We start from the raw sequence: 19,880 nt of genomic DNA on the forward strand, positions 1-19,880 counted from the left end.
ATCAAGGCTACCGTGGCACCCATGTGAGACACACACAAACAGTCACTTCTGTGATGATACTTTCGCATGAGCAGCTCAGCCACTTCTGTCACTGAACGAGCCTTCTGGCAGTTTCAGAAGTGATGGTGTGGCTGTGTGAATGTGGCTGCCCGCCAAAGGCAAATGAAAGCCCTATTGGACTCTCAGTATGGGGAAGAAGGTTACACAGCGAGCGAGCGAGCGAGAACAAGGATGCAAACATCGAAGCTCTGACCTCGTACTCCTCCTTGAAGCCGCAGCCCTCCGTCGTCTTCATCTGGTTCATGTGCTGCAGTAGGTCGGCCACGCGGATCGCCGTGCGCATCTGCGCCGGCGGGTACATCAGCTCGCCGGCCGGCACCGGCGCTGGCCCAAGGCGGTAGCCGGCATCCTTGGCACGCCCGCCCGCGTGGTAGCTCCCCTCCGGGCCCTGCTGCTGGCCTCCGGCGCGGTAGGCCGCCTCGTTGGCCGCCTGCCCCGAGCGGTACGCGGCGTCGTTGGCGGGCGGCGGCGGCGCCCGGTACACCGCCGGGTCCGGGCCCCGGCCACCGGCGTGGTAGGCCGCGTCGCCCGGCGCGGCCCCCGCGCGGTACGAGGCCTCGCCGGAGACCTGCGGCCCCCGGTACGCCGGCTCCTTGCCGCGGCTCCCGGTTTGGTAGGCGGACTCGAGGCCCGGCGCATGGCGCCCGGCGCGCGCCGCGTGTGGCAGCGTGTGCGCGCTCGACGTGACGCTGGGCGGGAGGCTGTGGCTCCCCGGGTCGAGCAGGATGCCCGAGTCGGAGAGCCCCGCGTGGCTGTCGTCTGCAACGAGCGGGGGGCGAGGGTCGGCACGAGAGAGGAGACGCTGTGCATGCCGTGTGTACGTGCGTGTGTGTGCGTGTGTGTGCGTGCGTGTGTGGGTGGGTGTGTTCGCGTGAGGATGTGCGTGCGTCGATTGTACACGGCAAACGTAAAGATGCAGCTCTGCAATTGCTCGCTTGCTGGATGCTCGCATCATAAGTTTCCCTGCGCATGTGTTGCTAATCTAATAACCGTGTTTCTAAAAGGTGTCATTATATCCAGCTTCCACTGTAATATATTTTTAATGATAATAGCCCGAGCAGTATGTTTGTATTTGTAGCAGCATTGTTTAGTGAGCTTACCGATCAAACAAGTCAGACCTTCGCACGCCAGTTTAACTTAACCTTGCCACGGTCGTTGTTGGCCATTCTCGAGTTGCACGCACGCGTTGCGGTGGCACACAGGCCACCACCAATCATTGCCGGGGACAAGGCCACGTGCCAATTATTCAGGCTTTTAATGAAATACCGTAATTGAAAAGGATTCGGTGCTTTATACGTAACATAAAAAGCCAATAGGTAATAAAAATGCATACAAAACAATGCAATTTAAAAGCTTGGGACGCGTCCGTGGCCTTGCGCTATAATTCTGATGCACTGCGCTCGGCCGCTGAGATGAGCAGTAAAACCTGTGGGGGTTTTACTGCGCTTGGAAAATGACGCATGGCATGGTCAATGCAGCAAGGCACTCTGCCTCAGAAGCATCGGCGGCATCAGCAGTAACACCGCCATCAGCAGCCGCAGCAGCAGCAAGAGGAGCATGAGCGGCATCAGCAAAAGCAACAGAAGAAGCAGCAGAAAGCAGGGTCAGGTCACCCCAAGCGCACACCAGCAGCACTCATGCCCGGACCTGAAGTTGGTTTCCAGACCCAGTTATGTTCAATCTGCCCAACGTGCTGGTTTGGCTGGGACGGTTGCAGTAAATGCAGAAAGGCCGTGGTTCCAGTGTCCGCCCCCAAAACCTTTTGAGAACATCAAGATGTTGTCCTCGGTCTGTGTCCGGCACCATACTTGATGCAGGCAAAGGGCCGGGCTACCAGAGCCCGATTTAGTCTCAAGACTCGGGAGAGTCATACTTGAGATGTTTGGCGAGTGTTCAATGCTGAACAGAAACGTGCCGTTTACGCATACTAAAGAGGGAATAAAATGAGATGTTCTCCACGTCTCCTGCCAGATGGTTTCCCTCATTTAGATGAATGTGTCATATCTGGATGAGTGACAATGTAAAGCTTGCGTCGTTTTACTTGACTTTTGGAACCAATTCACGAAAGGCTCTTAAGGCAAGCGCAGTGGCGAGCCCTGGTGTCGCCCATTCGCGAGAAACCAAGTGGAGGATGAAATGTAGAGACGTCACGAGGCCTCTCGCTCGGCCTGACGGAGGGAGACACGCGCCGGCGCTGCCGGTGCCGCGGCTTTTATTGCCGCCGCTCATCCCCAACATCCTCAGCGCAGCGTCCATGCCGCCCCATGCGCCAATCACACCAAGACATTCACGAGTGGTGGCAAGCGATTCATTTTGTAAAAAAAAACTAGAAGAGAACAACAAAGTACGATTAAAATGCTGTACTTAATTTAGTCGCGACAAGGGATGATTGGCCGATGATGGAGAACGACGATGATGGAGCAGCAGAAAATGCATGAAATGCATTCGAGAGGAAATCCTCTGAGGAGATGGAGTGATTATATAACCGCTGATGATAGGCATGCCCATGTCCAATTCATCGACACCCACCATGATCAATCCACTGCTGGATGAAGGCCTCGCTAAGCTGTCGACCAGTTCTTGTTGATCTCTCCACGCTTCTCTGCGCACTCTTAAGTTTTTTTGTGTTTGCGTGTTTATTGCTAATGACCACGTTTGTGAAGCGCACGTCATCGACGGTAAATACACGACGATTACCAACGTGCCTGAAGAAGTGTTTAATCAGTGCGCATTCTCTGCTGTGACACACGCTTCAAAAACATATCTGACCGGGGAGATATTATTTATTATTAATTTCCGGCTGTGTAATATTAGACCACTTTGGACAACCCTTGTCACAGTGGTCTGCTGAACACGCTCGGTGCCGCGCGGAGATACGTCAACGGCGCTCGTTGTATAGTTAATTACCCACGTTTTATACCCGGTGTGTGTGGGCGGCACATGGCGCGACTTCCACGCGGGATTTCACGTCTTCGGCCCAAGTGATTTCCCAGCTTAGAGAGCATCGAGTCCACTGGTGCTCAGCTCAAATTCACGGCCCAGAGCCAGTGGTGGAAATTCCACATTCCTATGGTGGGGGTGAGTCAATCTAGTTGGAAGGTGGGTCCACGTTCACCGCTGAATCTCGGAACGTGCGAGCTGTTAGCGTGAAATTTATTTTGAGAGGCATAGCGACGCTGTTTTTGAAGACATTGTACTCACTGCAGAGAACGGCAGCGAGACGACTGCACTCTGTGATAACTGGTGCCAAATTGTGCCACACGCCCTTCTGCATGGTCTTGTGGGAGCCTCGGTACCAATAAAGTTATTTAATAAAAACAAATATTTCGAATCCATTTGGAATCGGAAGGAAAAACTGATCGGAAAGGGTTAATATAATGTTGCCCATCCCTGTCCAATTTTTCTCCGTCTTCCCTGCCAAGTGCCCGGGCAACCTGCGGCTCACAGGGCCCTGGTAGAGTTGCGCCGCCTGCACACTCAATAGTTGTGCCACTTGATGGAGGTCGAGCCAGGAAATGTCGTCGAGGATGGTGATATCACGTGCAAGATTAAAATCTAGTTCGTGCGGAGGGCAGGCGAGCGCCGGCGCTCCTCCATAGCTACGCCGCTCTTTGGGACTCGCCGTCCCTCCACGGGAAGCTCGCCCCACGTCGCCCAGCCACGATTGGGCACGCAGCAGCCACCGCACCACAACGTCGACCGCCACACGCAGCCTTCCGCGAAGGCCGAGCCAGCACGAGCGTTTATTGCCGGCATCTCATATTGCCCTGCAGCAGTTTTGCCTCGGTGTCAACTCAGCACGAGGGGAATCAAGACCCAGCAGGCAATCAAGAGCGGACTCTCATCCCGCAATTCGTGGATAATTGTTAATCTCCGCCCATGGCGATGGCTTCTCCATGGTTAAGCTCCACGAGTGTGCGTGTGTGTTTTTTAAATGATTACGAGGTACATCTCTGTGGTAACAAAGCTACGGATCCTTGTTGGGAAGCTGCCCTTGGATTCAACGCTGCCTTCCAACTCAACCGGTCCTGATCTTGTTCATAATTTCAGATTTTGTCACACGGTGATACTGCGTCCACATAAAACGTTCACTTTTGGAACTTGCACATGTAGACTTTGGTTTTGCTCGAATATAATCTTGGATTTTTCCGCTTCAGTAAGACAGATCGCTATGAAAAAAAAAGAGTCTCGCAGTCTCAATGGGCCCTCACCTGGCCATACATTAACTTAGCTGTCTCGATTCAAAGCACTGGATGCCTTCCTCCCCCCCCCCCATCTACCCTCATGTAGTCTACAATTGTGTAAAGCATGTTGAGATGCGGCTGCATTGAACGCCGTATACATTCTTGCTGCCGAATGCATTAGCGAGCGAGCCAGTGAATAGAAACCAAACAGACACATTTCGTAGGTGCAGCGCACTCGGATTCACAAACAAAACACACGACGGCGATCGTAGCGTGCGTCACCACAATATTGGTCAATTATGGAGAATGCGGCGGCAGGCGCACTACCGACCGGGATTCCGTGGTGTGCCCGTCAGGCTCGTGACAACGGTGTAATAACGAATCGCATTAACCCGCTCCTCCTAATGCACCTGCTCTCAGAAGCCCGGGCCCCCAAATCAAATCACAAGCCAATGAAGTTGGCCTCAAATCAAATTGGAATCCAAATCCATCTCCTAATTGATCCCATTTCACCACCAGAATTTGCCAATTCCAGAGGGATAGCGAAAGTGAGTGTTGCACCTCAAGCACAAAGAGGGCTTAGCCAGGAGCTGCTTGCTGGAAGCATAACAGGAATTTGCCTTTAAGATTCCACCACAATATTGATTGGGCGCGAGCCAATTGCTTTTAAAACATATATTCTGAAGAGATCTGCGCAAGTCACTGTGCGGGGTTATCGGCCGGCCCTGTTTGCGCTTTGCAAAGAAAACCTGGGGGGGCCCCAAACAGCTCAGGAGGGGACCTGAGCTCATGGAAAGCAAAGGGTGCATGAAACATCGGCTTAAATTCAATATAAAGACAATATAACGAAACGACTTAAACTCTCTTACCCTATTATGTCTCCAGCTCTCTTCCCGTCTCACCAGCTCTCTGTCTCTTGTCTATATAGCTCTCGTTTCACGAAGATTCCGTCTCACCTAGACGTCTCGTCTCACTCCGGCTTAATTTTGTCCATCTCTCTCTGTGTGTGAGTGTGTGTGTGAGTGATTGTGTGTGTGAGTGTGTGTGAGTGTGTGTGAGTGTGTGTGAGTGTGTGTGAGTGTGCAGATTTGCTGAGCATTTCTGTGAGGTCCTGGGGGAGGGAAAATCTCTCAGCCAGGAAAACATCATGGCACAAAGTGGGGATAACCCAGCTGAGGCTGCGGCGCCTCAAATATTGGAAGAGGTCACCCCCTGTGAGTGGCTGGCTGAGGTACCGGCTGTTGAGGAAGTACTGAGGGCGATCCGGAGTCTGAGACCAGGGAAGGCACCGGGCAGAGATGATCTCCCAGGCGAAATGCTGAGGGAGGGTGGCGTTTGTGCACAGACTGCCCTATATGACATCATAACAACAGTCTGGACCACTGGACGGGTTCCGCAGGACTGGAAGGATGCCCTGGTGGTCCCCCTCTTTAAGAAGGGGGACCGTACCGACTGTAACAACTACAGGGGCATCTCACTCCTCAGTGTGCCGGGTAAGGTCCTGGCAAGGATTATTCAACATCGCCTTGCTAGGCATGCTGAGGAGAGGCTTGCGGAGCCCCAATGTGGTTTCAGGAAAGGGCGGTCCTGCACAGATGCCATATTTTCTGTCCGTCTGCTACAGCAGAGGTGTAGGGAATTCCAAAAAGACCTACATCTCTGCTTTATTGACCTGGTCAAGGCCTATGATACCATCAGTAGGACTGGGCTCTGGGTTGTTCTTCGTGCTTTCGGAGTCCCTGACCCTCTGCTCACGATCATTAAGGACCTTCATGATGGTGAGCGGGCCCGGGTAAAACTACGTGGCCGGGAGTCGGAGCCTTTCCCTGTACACCTTGGGGTGCGACAGGGATGTCCTCTGGCTCCCACATTATTTAACATCTATTTCGACTGCGTAGTTCGTGAAGCCTTCAATAGCTGTACCGGGGGAATTACCATTTGGTACAGATATAATGGGAGGCTGATCGACGCCCGGGTGCGATCAAGGGACGGCTCCCTATTGGTCAACCACGTTATGTATGCCGATGATTTGGTAATAGCTGCTCATTCAGAAGAGGAGTTGGAGACGCTGCTGCTGAGACTGGAGTGTGCTACTAAGAGGTGGGGCCTTACCATCAGCCCCACCAAAACTAAGCACCTGCCTGGGTATTTTGTACCATCGGGCACTCCGTCCCCACAACTCCCAATCGGTGATGGGGCAGTTGTGGAGAGAGTAGAGAGTTTCCCATACCTGGGCAGTGTGCTCATGACCGGCTCCAGTTTATCAGCAGAGGTCTCACTCCGAATCAGTCGAGCGGCAATATCTTTTCATCGGTTGCGTAACGCTGTGTGGAAGCTACCTGGTCTGTCGCTCCGCACGAAGCTTCAGATCTTCTCGGCCACGGTCATTCCCTCCCTTCTCTATGCTTGCGAAACGTGGACCCCCCTAGTGGAGCATCTTCGCCGGTTAGAAACATTTAGGCTGGCCTGCCTACGATCCATCCTGGGTTTAACCAGGCTGGATTGTGTGAGGAGCTCACAAGTCCTTGAAAGATCTGGGCAAAGTCCCATCAGTGAGCTCCTCCGGCAGGCAAGGCTGCGTTGGCTGGGTCATGTAGCCCGCATGCCCAGCCACCGCATGCCTAAACAGCTTTTGTTCGGCCGGATCGAGGGGGCTAAACGGGCGCGGCACGGGCTAGAGAAGAGATGGAGTGATGTGGTACAGGAGGACGTGGAGCTGAGTGGACTTGCCGATGACTGGTACCAGCGGTGTCAAGATCGGCCTCAGTGGAGGAGGCTCGTGAAGGACGCTACTGGGCAGTTGGAGGCAGTCGCCCTCCAACAACAACGGAGGGCGGAGGAGCGACGCTCACAACAACGAGCGGAGCGCCGGGTGGCTAAAGCACAGCAAGTTGGCACAGTAGGGGGCACAGGTGGTGCATCAGCCAGTCATCTCGGTCATCTCGGTCAGTCGACCCGTGGCACCTGGGTCTGCCCCGTGACCTCCTGCCAGCGGGCGTTCGACACTTCACGTGGCCTCAAGGTGCACATGGCCTGGCACAAGCGTCGTGGTGACGTCACCGCCACTTAGTGGCGAATGGCGGTTGTTGTTGTTGTGTGAGTGAGTGATTGTGTGTGAGTGTGTGTGTGAGTGTGTGTGTGAGTGTGTGAGTGTGTGTGAGTGTGTGTGAGTGAGTGATTGTGTGTGAGTGTGTGTGTGAGTGTGTGTGTGAGTGTGTGAGTGTGTGTGAGTGTGTGTGAGTGTGTGTGAGTGAGTGATTGTGTGTGAGTGTGTGTGTGAGTGTGTGTGTGAGTGTGTGAGTGTGTGTGAGTGTGTGTGAGTGAGTGATTGTGTGTGAGTGTGTGTGAGTGTGTGTGTGGTGGGTGTACACCCAGGACCCCATTCCAACCAAAAGTGGCCTGGTCTCAGCTAGCTGATGAAAGTTGCAAGCGAGAATTTCATCATTGCTTGCAGCTGGGGTTGGCATCGTCCCCCACTCCACCTGATGTCGAGGGTAAATGGGCGAGGTTTAAGACTGTGACTCATGCAGCTGCAATGGCTGCTTTGGGTACGCGGTCCAGACCTCCCCAGAAACCCTGGCTGACGGAGGAGGTGTTCAGGTTAATTGAGAAAAAGCGACAGGCCCACTCTCATCGCCTACAGCATCCCACGTCAGAGAATGAGGAGGTTTACCGCAGCCTTCGCTCGGAGGTTCGGAGAGCCGTAAGGCACTGTAAGGATGGGTGGTGGTCGCGGGTTGCTGAGGAGATGGAGTCTGCCCCAGTGGCCCGCGATCACAAATCACTATTTAACTCCATCAAAAAAGTAACCTGCAGCGCCACACCTATTACCATCATTAGAGGAAAAAACGGTGATCCAATCTCCGACCCCCAGGAACAGGTTTGCAGATTTGCTGAGCATTTCTGTGAGGTCCTGGGGGAGGGAAAATCTCTCAGCCAGGAAAACATCATGGCACAAAGTGGGGATAACCCTGCTGAGGCTGCGGTGCCTCAAATATTGGAAGAGGTCACCCCCTGTGAGTGGCTGGCTGAGGTACCAGCTGTTGAGGAAGTACTGAGGGCGATCCGGAGTCTGAGACCAGGGAAGGCACCGGGCAGAGATGATCTCCCAAGCGAAATGCTGAGGGAGGGTGGCGTTTGTGCACAGACTGCCCTATACGACATCATAACAACAGTCTGGACCACTGGACGGGTTCCGCAGGACTGGAAGGATGCCCTGGTGGTCCCCCTCTTTAAGAAGGGGGACCGTACCGACTGTAACAACTACAGGGGCATCTCACTCCTCAGTGTGCCGGGTAAGGTCCTGGCAAGGATTATTCAACATCGCCTTGCTAGGCACGCTGAGGAGAGGCTTGCGGAGCCCCAATGCGGTTTCAGGAAAGGGCGGTCCTGCACAGATGCCATATTTTCTGTCCGTCTGCTACAGCAGAGGTGTAGGGAATTCCAAAAAGACCTACATCTCTGCTTTATTGACCTGGTCAAGGCCTATGATACCATCAGTAGGACTGGGCTCTGGGTTGTTCTTCGTGCTTTCGGAGTCCCTGACCCTCTGCTCATGATCATTAAGGACCTTCATGATGGTGAGCGGGCCCGGGTAAAACTACGTGGCCGGGAGTCGGAGCCTTTCCCTGTACACCTTGGGGTGCGACAGGGATGTCCTCTGGCTCCCACATTATTTAACATCTATTTCGACTGCGTAGTTCGTGAAGCCTTCAATAGCTGTACCGGGAGAATTACCATTTGGTACAGATATAATGGGAGGCTGATCGACGCCCGGGTGCGATCAAGGGATGGCTCCCTATTGGTCAACCACGTTATGTATGCCGATGATTTGGTAATAGCTGCTCATTCAGAAGAGGAGTTGGAGACGCTGCTGCTGAGACTGGAGCGTGCCACTAAGAGGTGGGGCCTTACCATCAGCCCCACCAAAACTAAGCACCTGCCTGGGTATTTTGTACCATCGGGCACTCCACCCCCACAACTCCCAATCGGTGATGGGGCAGTTGTGGAGAGAGTGGAGAGTTTCCCATACCTGGGCAGTGTGCTTATGACCGGCTCCAGTTTATCAGCAGAGGTCTCACTCCGAATCAGTCGAGCGGCAATATCTTTTCATCGGTTGCGTAACGCTGTGTGGAAGCTACCTGGTCTGTCGCTCCGCACGAAGCTTCAGGTCTTCTCGGCCACGGTCATTCCCTCCCTTCTCTACGCTTGCGAAACGTGGACCCCCCTAGTGGAGCATCTTCGCCGGTTGGAAACATTTAGGCTGGCCTGCCTACGATCCATCCTGGGTTTAACCAGGCTGGATTGTGTGAGGAGCTCACAAGTCCTTGAAAGATCTGGGCAAAGTCCCATCAGTGAGCTCCTCCGGCAGGCAAGGCTGCGTTGGCTGGGTCATGTAGCCCGCATGCCCAGCCACCGCATGCCTAAACAGCTTTTGTTCGGCCGGATCGAGGGGGCTAAACGGGCGCGGCACGGGCTAGAGAAGAGATGGAGTGATGTGGTACAGGAGGACGTGGAGCTGAGTGGACTTGCCGATGACTGGTACCAGCGGTGTCAAGATCGGCCTCAGTGGAGGAGGCTCGTAAAGGACGCTACTGGACAGTTGGAGGCAGTCGCCCTCCAACAACAACGGAGGGCGGAGGAGCGACGCTCACAACAACGAGCGGAGCGCCGGGTGGCTAAAGCACAGCAAGTTGGCACAGTAGGGGGCACAGGTGGTGCATCAGCCAGTCATCTCGGTCATCTCGGTCAGTCGACCCGTGGCACCTGGGTCTGCCCCGTGACCTCCTGCCAGCGGGCGTTCGACACTTCACGTGGCCTCAGGGTGCACATGGCCTGGCACAAGCGTCGTGGTGACGTCACCGCCACTTAGTGGCGAATGGCGGTTGTTGTTGTTGTTGTGTGAGTGTGTGTGCACTGAGCCCACTGCACCGAAGCGTCTCTCTCAGTTTAACGCCAAACTACGGTCCCCAGCTCGACAGCGCTCGGGGCTCAATACAACATTCATTGCACCAGAAACCGCGGCCCCTGTACTTCTCTCCTTGCGCCAACGTGAGCCGCCGCTGCGGCTGACGTTACTCGATAAGACCACTTTTGTTGCGTGGTACCCCAACGCGGGGCGCTCGGAAGGGGAGATTGAACATTTCACGGTTGCACATTCGTAGTGACATAACCTCTCTTACCTCTCTTACCAGAGCACTTCACCGCAGCTGCACACCAACGAGCTTTCGCAAGCCTCGTCTGTGCGTTCTTCCTACAAGATCGTTCGTGACGGGAGCTGTCGCTCGTGAAAGCTGTGCCCTAAGGACACAGCGCACTGCGCTAGTTGGGGGTGCTCCACGAGTGAATGGTTGCCGGTGGTTACCGTGTGGATTACGGACGGGACCTACGAAGTTCGTGCCCCCCCCCCCCCCACTCTGTCACAGACAAGAGGAACACCACTGCACTGCGGTCGTCAAATCTACAGTGGCTACCGAATCGGTGTGGAGCCCACGGCTCGTGCGCTGCCTGAACTCGCACACTCCATCCGCAACACAATCGGCGTCGACATCACACGTCGACTTGGCGGTACCGAGAATTGTGTCCAAAGTTGTGGATGTTTAGCCGTATTTAAACATTGTAGGGGTGTCCAGAGACCCATGCCATGTACCGTACCTGGCTCCACTGGCGCACCCCCGGCAAGAGATCACGGCTACAGCCGGGGCTCAGGGAGAGGCGCGGCGAGTGATCCATCTTTGCACGCACATTGTAACGAGCACCTGCCTTGGGCAAAAGTGATCTGTAAACTCTCCAGCTGAGCAATTATACACTCCAATTATACACTCCTTGCAACAGTTGGGGCATAAATAAGAAGTAAATAATTTCTCAGATCTTTGTGAAGGCCTCCCCATGCGGCTGACCATATTTCATCGCTCTGGTCCGTGCGAGTTCGCTAAAATTGGGGGGCGGGAAACAAGGCCATTCAGATGTCGCTCACCACTGATTGTTCACTGCCATGGTTGGGAATCAAGCTCGGGTTAGTAGACTCGTGGCGTGGGGCACTCACCGCTGTCCAGATGCCCCACTGTCTAAACCTGGAGACGGCTGCCCCCATCACTGCCGTCTGTCTATGGTCAAAGCTTCCGCCGTGAATGACGCAATCATCACCCGCATCGTGCGGAGAGAGAAACCCCCACAATATGGGACATTATAAAATAAATTTTCGCCCCAAATTCTATTCCGTTTATGCCATCGGCCTCACACAATGAGATCAAGCAATCGCCATTCAGAACGTTGCTGCGAGCAGTGCATCGTGAGCTTCAAATTACACGCAAACACGTGCAAAGAGCACGCAGTCTCTGTGCGCCTGCTAAAACCATCGGCACTTTCCAAAGAAGTGCACTGTGGTACTGTCGTTTTAGGCCCACCATCAAAATTAATTGGAGCCAATGTGACCGACTGACAGCGGCAGTGATGGAGTGATGGATAACTGCAGACTGGTTTCACCCTCGTGAGGACCACTCCACAGTTGTCGCTTCACTGCATCACTGCGGCTACCATCGGTCGGTCACATCCCTCAAAAGTATTTTGATGGTGGGCCTAAGACAAGAGGACCACAATGCACTTCATCAGCAAGTGCCAATGGGTTTTTTGGAAATGCACACAGGCTGTGTGATTTGTAACACGTGCCTCTGCTCATTGTGCAAAACTGTAGTCTGGACTGCGCTATTATTCTGTGGTGCTGTGGGTTATCTCGTCACCTACAGAATTGAACAGTAACATCGTCAGCCTGCGTCAGAGAAGGGCCCCTGAAGATATCTTCGTAGAACTACTTCTGAAGTCACTTGAATAGAGCTCCATCCACACAAGGAGATTTAACTTTCAACGCCCTGTAAATAGCAGCATTAAGTCTCACATACGCAACTTAGGTAAATTAAGAGAAAACAAAATGTATACTTTATGGTGGGCTTGTTTAGTAATTGGTGACTGTGCTGAGGCCATCAACTCACTTCACTTAATAAGCCAGTTCGTTCCCACTCTTTGTGAGGCTATGAGTGTTTATATAAAAGTCTATGGGTCTGTGTAAACCTATGGTTTTATACACAAGTCTATCAGTATCTTTGTGAGTCAATGGGTGTCTGTGTTTAGGTTATCGGTATCTAATGGAACCCCCCTAATTGAACATCTTCACCGGTTAGAAACATTTAGGCTGGCTTGCCTACGATCAATCCTGAGTTTAACCAGGCTGGATTGTGTGAGGAGCTCACAAATCCTCGACAGATCTGGACAAAGTCCCATCGGTGAGCTCCTCCAGCAGGCAAGGCTGCGTTGGCTAGGTCATGTAGTCCGCATGCCCAGCTACTGCATGCCTAAACAGCTTTTGTTCGGCCGGATCGAGGGGGCTAAATTGACACGGCACGGGCTAGAGAAGAGATGGAGTGATGTGGTACAGAAGGACGTGGAGCTGAGTGGACTTGCCGATGACTGGTACCAGCGGTGTCAAGATCGGCCTCTGTGGAGGAGGCTCGTGAAGGACGCTACTGGGCAGTTGGAGGCAGTCGCCCTTCAACAACAACGGAGGGCGGAGGAGCGACGCTCACAACAACGAGCGGAGCGCCGGGTGACTAAAGCACAGCAAGTTGGCACAGTAGGGGCACAGGTGGTGCATCAGCCAGTCATCTCGGTCATCTCAATCAGTCGACCAGTGGCACCTGGGTCTGCCCCGTGACCTCCTGCCAGCGGGCGTTCGACACTTCACGTGGCCTCAAGGTGCACATGGCCTGGCACAAGCGTCGTAGTGACGTCACCGTCACTTAGTGGCGAATGGTTGTTGTTGTTTTTGTTGGTATCTAAGTGAGTTTATGAACATCTATGGGTCTATATGCGAGTCTAAAAGGTCTATATGTAAATCATTGGCCATTGGGCTGAGACCATCAACTGCCCACACTTGATCACAGCTGGAACCTGGATTAAAACCCAGGGTCTCCGTGGTCCTGGTTTGGATGCTCTCACACCTGAGTCAACTGGCCACATGAATTACTAATTTTTGATGTGGTAGCTGCATAACAACAATAATAATACAATCACAGTTAAAAGATTCCACGGCTCCCCTCTGCCACTGAGACCAGGTTTCCCAGTGTGTTCCATGCTGAGCACATTCAATGGCGCTGATTGAATGGCGGTGGGAGGGACGGAGAGGAGAGGGGGGGGGGGTCAGCACGCCCGATGCGACGTGCATTTTCGTGCTCCACACGCGCCCTCAAAATTGATCACCGAGGATTGACTTTCAGTTGGAATTTAAACCGCGGCCAGGCCAACTGTTTGCCTATAAGCAAAGGTCACAATATCGACGATAAGTTTCTGGTGTTTTTTTTTACTTTGGGGCAGTGACATGGCCTCAAGAAAACGAGTGCCATGCTGCGTGTCAATAACAGCGGGCGCTTGTCGGCGGTTAGATTTGATCTCCCGGCGCGGCAGTTTAAATAACAGGCACGTTTCTTAAATCCGCCCACCTCTGTCCACCCAGCAGTACACCACAAGTTTATCGACCAGCAGGTCACGTGGTGCGGCAAAGCGTGGGTACTGCCGCCTCTTCGAGGATGTCTACCCAGTGTGGAGGAGGAGGTCACACTACGCTCTCGAGGGAACCTCCAGAGCTCACTTTTGTGGAGGCCCTTCCGCCAGCAGTGGCGTGAGCAATACATTACAGGGCTGCACCTTTATCCATTTTATGTGAACCTCCTGACAATGATCCACAGAGGCTCCACATCTGGTTAATGAGCAGATAATTAGCGCCATGGTTAAAGTTCTCAGTGGGTGCGCGGCAGCGCTAGTCACTGAGAGGTGCGGAGATGTTTCAAAGCCTCATTGCAAAGCAACTACGACGGTGATGATGATGGTGGGAACGATGTGTAACGGACGGGTCGCAGGGTAACTTTGATTCTGGTACTCACCGTTGATCGTCACTGCGAGTGGTTATGGCCAGCGAGGGAGGAAAAACAAGAAAAACGCCGCATTGCGATGAGATTGTCACAGCGCTGCGCCCACGTTGGTTGCAAACGTTTGGCTTCATGGTCACGCGTAACACCATCGCACATTAGATGTAAACAATACGGCTATCGCTCGAACATTGATTTACAAAAAAAATGCTGGGAGAGATACCGTCGGCTTTAACTGAAATCATGGATAACACCACTGCTGATATGGGTCAAAAACAACATCACTTAACACTTGGCATCTAGTGCTGATAACTTGCAGTAGAGTAATTGCTTTTAATAACATTTAAACATATATAATGAATCAACCTCAGGCAACCACAAATGTATTTGCAACAAGTCATTATTATCACATCACTCTACATTGACGAAATATTACAATTCTGACACGTGGCTTTGCCTGCCTGTAAAAGTGACATCAGCAAAGCATCTCCTTGTCCAAATGTGGATGGGCCGGTAATCGTGTTTGTTAATAGCCTTGAGCCAGTGGTGGGAATTCCACATTGCTATGGTGGTGGCCAGTATATCCATAGGACAAAATAAAAACCACGCTATGTTGTTTTCAAGCCCAAACTAAAGGGCCAAAGCATGGGTCGGAGAAGGCAGTCGGATCTGTTGCTTGAGATGTTCTGAGCATTCACGAGCAATTCCTTCACGGGGCTCAGCGCACACCGAGACCTATTCTACTGCTTTGGAAGGACGCAGACCATGCTGCCACTGCTCTTTCTCTTGTACAATAACGGCATTTATATGGCGTTCAAAAAAAAACCCCGACAGCAGCGATGATGATTATGATGATGACAGATTTCCAATCAATCACAAAACCAACGATGAGCCAATGAATGTGACACACGCGAACACAAAAGCGCACCGTCATTGTTCAGAATGAGTTATCTCTCTCAATGGTGTTGAGCTATGCAATGGGAACAGACACAAAACCACTAAAAACCAACTGCAAGCATGTAAGTAAGCGTTTTCTACTGGATAGCTCTCACCTAAGACCTCTGTAGGTACAAACAGGTCATCGGGGACTGGCCCATCCAGCAGAGTGAGCAAGTTAAGAAAGAAGCAGAACAAAAAGGAAGAATTACAAATGGTGTGAGCTTTTCCCGTCAGCGTCCACACCTGCACACACACCTGTACACTCCACCGCCCCCCCGCCACACCCCCCGGCGAGGGTTGCCCCACCTAGGAGGTGCACAACAAACGGCACGTGTCACGACAAGAAGAATGGAATGATGGTGTCCCCAGAGCGCGCGAGGGGAGAGCGACTCGTGCGCGAGTCGTCTCGAGGAGCGCTCCGTTATTACACGGACACAGGGCAGCCACCTCCTCTACAAGAGGACGATCCTCTGGGAAAACCAGGGACAGGTGGCAAACCTGGCCGCGGCGGCCGCATCCACCACGCCGGTGACAACGCACTCGCTACGCCGTATTCCGTCCGCAGTCCCGAGTCTGGTCGACGCTGACCTGCCGGTGGAGTTTCAGTCAAGCCCGAGGCTGCGGATTTCATTGACGGCATTCTCCGAGTTTAGTCAACTAAAGCAGTCGAACGTGTCTGTGAAACGTTCTCGGTTATTAAACGCGTCGTGAGGAGCGTGCTGTCGCTCCCCCCAAACCCCGCCACTTTATGACAGCCAATTAGTAAACCGAGTCAATCTTTTTGTCTGTACATACACAGCCAATTACCATGTTAGGCCTTCCCCAGTGTATTGCTGTCAATAATAAAGTTACTCAATTATCTCGGCCTGCGTCCTCATTTAGACTCGATAATTTCGTCTCATCACAGTCGGTCTGCGCCGGGCAGACACAGCCACAGTCACGCCCGGTGGTTTCTGTCCCCTCAGCCTCGTCGCTGCCTAAAACAAAATGCAACAAAAACCACCCCGTTGACAAATATTTTCGTCACTAATTTAGTTAACGAGATTAACGTCGGTCCAGACGCACGCATGGCACGGAGGGAAATGTCGGGTAATCAATCAACTTCCCCGCAAATCGGCTACGGAGCTACGCATAGCTGACGGAGGCGCCCCGGATGCCTCCCAGGGCCTAATGATTTAAAGGTTACTCGGAAAAGTGTGCGGCAACTCCTCTGGAAGCCGCGCGCGTGCGATCCATTATCGCCGTGGGTTTCCGCGCTTTTGCTGCGATTATTAATTGGCCAGAGGACACTGTTTAGTGTCACCGCTGATTTTTGTCTTGGGACGCCGCAGAGCGGACAGCGGCAGCTCTTCTATTGCAGGGGCTCAGCAACACTCGACAAAACACCAACAGCAGCAGCAGCAGCTGCTGCCATACGTGCAAGGAGGCGGTGGTGTCACCACAACGCCCGTGCCAGCCTAGGGGCGCTTTGTGACATCTGGAAGGCTCGCCGACAGGTTCAGGTGGTCAGGGTTAACCGACCGAGATGACTGACGGATGCTTCCCATTGCACCAGCCCAAGGCACGTACAAGCATACGTAAACACGCACGCATGCATACATACATTTCCACCAAGATAGAGCGCTTACATACACTGTAGGGCCAAATAAAATCCCAACCAAGTTCTTGGATCACAGTGCAGAGCGCTAACCACTACGCCACCACTACGCCACCACTACGCCACCACTACGCCACCACGACCGACAACACATCACTCACATAGGTGCAGACGTAGTGACGTCACTGTGTGATGCCGGCTCGAGAGGGGCACGGGGTGCGATGTACTCACATCGCGGACACCCCGTATGTAGTGACATCGCTGACGCCACGTACATGTGGGTGTAGTACCGGCCCTAGAGGGCTCGGTGAGCGCTGAGTCGTAGCGCTGAGTGGCACCACGCTCTGCGTGCAGTGCCGACCCCTACAGGATGGGGTGTGTCGGCCAGGGAATGGGGTTACTTCAGGCCATGGCACTCTGGTTGACCTCGGAGGACACGTGACTGGTAAAGTCTACACAGGAGCCCCAAGTGGGGGGGCTAGGGGTGGTCACGTGTCGGGGCGAGATCCTGCGAGAAGGTGGTCGTGGCCAAGGGCGGAGCCAGCCACGACCAGGGAGGATAAAAGCCGGGTCCCCAGAGGGACCGGGGTTCGGCGTTGCTGTTGTATCCTGAAGAAGTCGACGTTCCACGTCCTGAAGAGTCACCAACACATGGACCCGGACCCAGGCCGGGGTCCGGTCCGTTGTAGCTAAGTTACAGAGCAATTAGCGCAGTTAGCCTGGTGGTCCACCACCAAAGGTTGTTATTTTGTTAACCCCGAGTGTTGGTATAATACATGTGCTGCCTCCAAGAAGTGCGTCTGCGACTCAGTTGAACTCATTACACATATATTCCACAAACACACCCAACAAACATTTCCTGCACAGCCTACACGGACTGTTGCAGCAAGCGCTGTTAGTGAGCACCCATTAAAGCTGGTACGGTGCATCAGGGGGTGGTGTTGGCAATACCACGCCTGGCCACCTTTGTCTCTCCAAAGTGTTGATGTTTTCACACCACACAAAGTACTCATTAAAGGCTGAGTCAACTTAGGACAGGGAATTGAACCATTTTCGTTCAGTTTATAGTGCAGTGCACTAACCAGTGCACCCACTACTCCCCTCAATTCGACACGCACGCACACACGCAACACAAACACACATTCGCACTCGCGCACACATCACCGCTCCACAACGTCAGGGTCAGGATTTTAATGAAAGATAGGAGGACGTCGCGCCAAGATAAAGTAACACGGCGATTGCGATCCAGGAGGGCTGGGACGGGTCGCCGGGTTAAATGAAAGTGTGTAGGCCAACACATTAACGCTGTTGACTCCATTCGCCAGCTCTTCATGGCCTTGTTTGACTCATGTAAACGGGTGGCGGTGCGCTGCCAAGTAATAGCGAGATAAATTTGGCGAGCCAAATGCAATTTCCTGTCGATTTAGCAGTCCGGCAAAAAAAAAAACATTACCCAACGGAGCTGCCGTGGGGTCGCGCGGAATATTGCAGGGTTTAGGCAAGCGCATCGCAGGGCAAATATTTGCCCAGGAGCTGAGAGCTACAGGAAAGAGGAGCAAGGTATGGCCCGGCCAATATTTACAGAGCAACGCACCCTACTGCAAGTTGCCCCGTTCCGTGGGTTTAAGTTCACGAGCTGCCCCGGATCAGAAGTGCGCAGGCCGCCATCGACATTGGAAATGGGCAAAAAAAAATGTTCGAGTGCGAACGCGGCCGTTGAGTTACCACGACGTTTAGAATTCCTCGCGCACGAACCCCCTGTTTGTTTCTCAGCGTTCCCTGTTACGTGGCTAAGTTCGTCCGCCCCATATTTACGTTTAAAATTTAGACAAAGTAAATCTTCCAACACAGCTTGCTACTTAAAATCACGCCTAAATGAACGTCCACTGCACGATTCCCTTCTAATTAACGATTCCGGCTCCGTCGCAATTAGCTCATTTACTTCACGGAGCAGCACCTCACGCTTGCACATTGGGAAAATGTAACGCTGGGATTTTAATTGGGGGTCTCGAACATTTCCGTGAACCAGATTTGGGGCACTGAACTTGACCCCAAGAGAGCATGGCGCGCTGTAGGTTCTGCAGCCCACCACCATGTGTGTTGAACGGCGGGGAGCAGTAGAGTCGTGGTTAGCGCTACGCTGCGCTACGAACCCGGTGACCCGAGGTCGATTTCCACTCGCAAACAACACCAGTGATGATTATCTGAACCAGTCCTGGGCCTCCCCTAGGTCGACTCAGCCTCAAATGAGTACCTGGTGTGGTGTGTAGTAAACATAACCACTGGGGAGACAAAGGCGGTCGGGCGTGGTGCTGGCCACCCACCCCCTCGTGTGCCGTGCCAGGGTCCTTGTGAACAGCTCTTGCCCCAAAGTATGTTAAGGCTATACGGGATATCTTTGCCTTTGTATGTTGAACTGACGCGCATTCACAACCTGTGCTCTTTGCAAGCTCGCTAACAGCGTCCGTGCCGCAGCAACGCGATTAGCCAATTGCTGCACTTTGCTGCCACTTAGTTTGCTCACACAACACTCAATTTAGCCGATTGCAGATGTCGCAGACGCGTCTCTTGGCGTTAAAAGCGGAGCGTCGCGTCGCTTAAATCGCGGTAAACAGTGGCTCGCCCAACGCCGCTACGCACATGAGCGGGGTCCAGCAGCACGGCCGGGACTCCGTTTGATTCGAGACTCGGCATCGACGACTCAAAGGCGCGCTGCGGCACAAAACGAGCGAGGGGCTTTGAGACCTGCCCAGCGTCGAGCGGGGGGGGGGGGACAAATGAAATAAAACGACGACAAAAAGCAACAATGACAAACGACAACAAAAATCAACAAACTCAAGCACACAGACAAGCACGGGACCCACGGCCGAATGCTGGACACGCACATGCACACATGCACGCACGCACGCGCACGCGCACACGCACACACGCATGCACGCACGCGTACACACGCACGCGTGGGAGCTTTGGAGCATGCCGTGTGACCGGGCGAGGCGGGGAGGGGCGGGGAGGGGGCGCACGGAGGCCGGGGTGTGCACAGCGGGCGTTTCAGCCGGTGGGTTACCTTGGATGAAGTATGGCTGTGCAGTTCTGCAGGAGGTGCCATGGGTTTGAATGGTGGTGGATGGAGAGGTGTAATACGCTGCACGCAAAACAAAGAGCAAACAGGGCCGGCGTTTGTGA

General features: G+C 53.4%; 1 protein-coding gene across 4 annotated transcripts in view; it reads right to left on the reverse strand.

The window, feature by feature from the left end:
* The window catches only part of LOC144725064 (receptor-type tyrosine-protein phosphatase kappa-like), a 201,470-nt gene that overhangs the window by 54,602 nt on the left and 126,988 nt on the right, over positions 1 to 19,880 (reverse strand). For 3 of the 4 annotated variants that reach the window (XM_078604519.1, XM_078604518.1, XM_078604517.1), the window contains 2 exons: positions 19,762 to 19,839; positions 254 to 819 (listed from right to left, as the gene is read on the reverse strand). In XM_078604519.1, coding sequence (XP_078460645.1) covers positions 254 to 819; positions 19,762 to 19,839 — 644 coding nt within the window. The remainder of the gene's footprint in view (positions 1 to 253; positions 820 to 19,761; positions 19,840 to 19,880) is intronic. The other variant, XM_078604520.1, reaches the window with a different exon arrangement.

This window comes from Lampetra planeri, chromosome 22 (assembly GCF_965212315.1).
Source record: "Lampetra planeri chromosome 22, kcLamPlan1.2.h2, whole genome shotgun sequence".
Classification (NCBI taxonomy): Eukaryota; Metazoa; Chordata; class Hyperoartia; order Petromyzontiformes; family Petromyzontidae; genus Lampetra; species Lampetra planeri.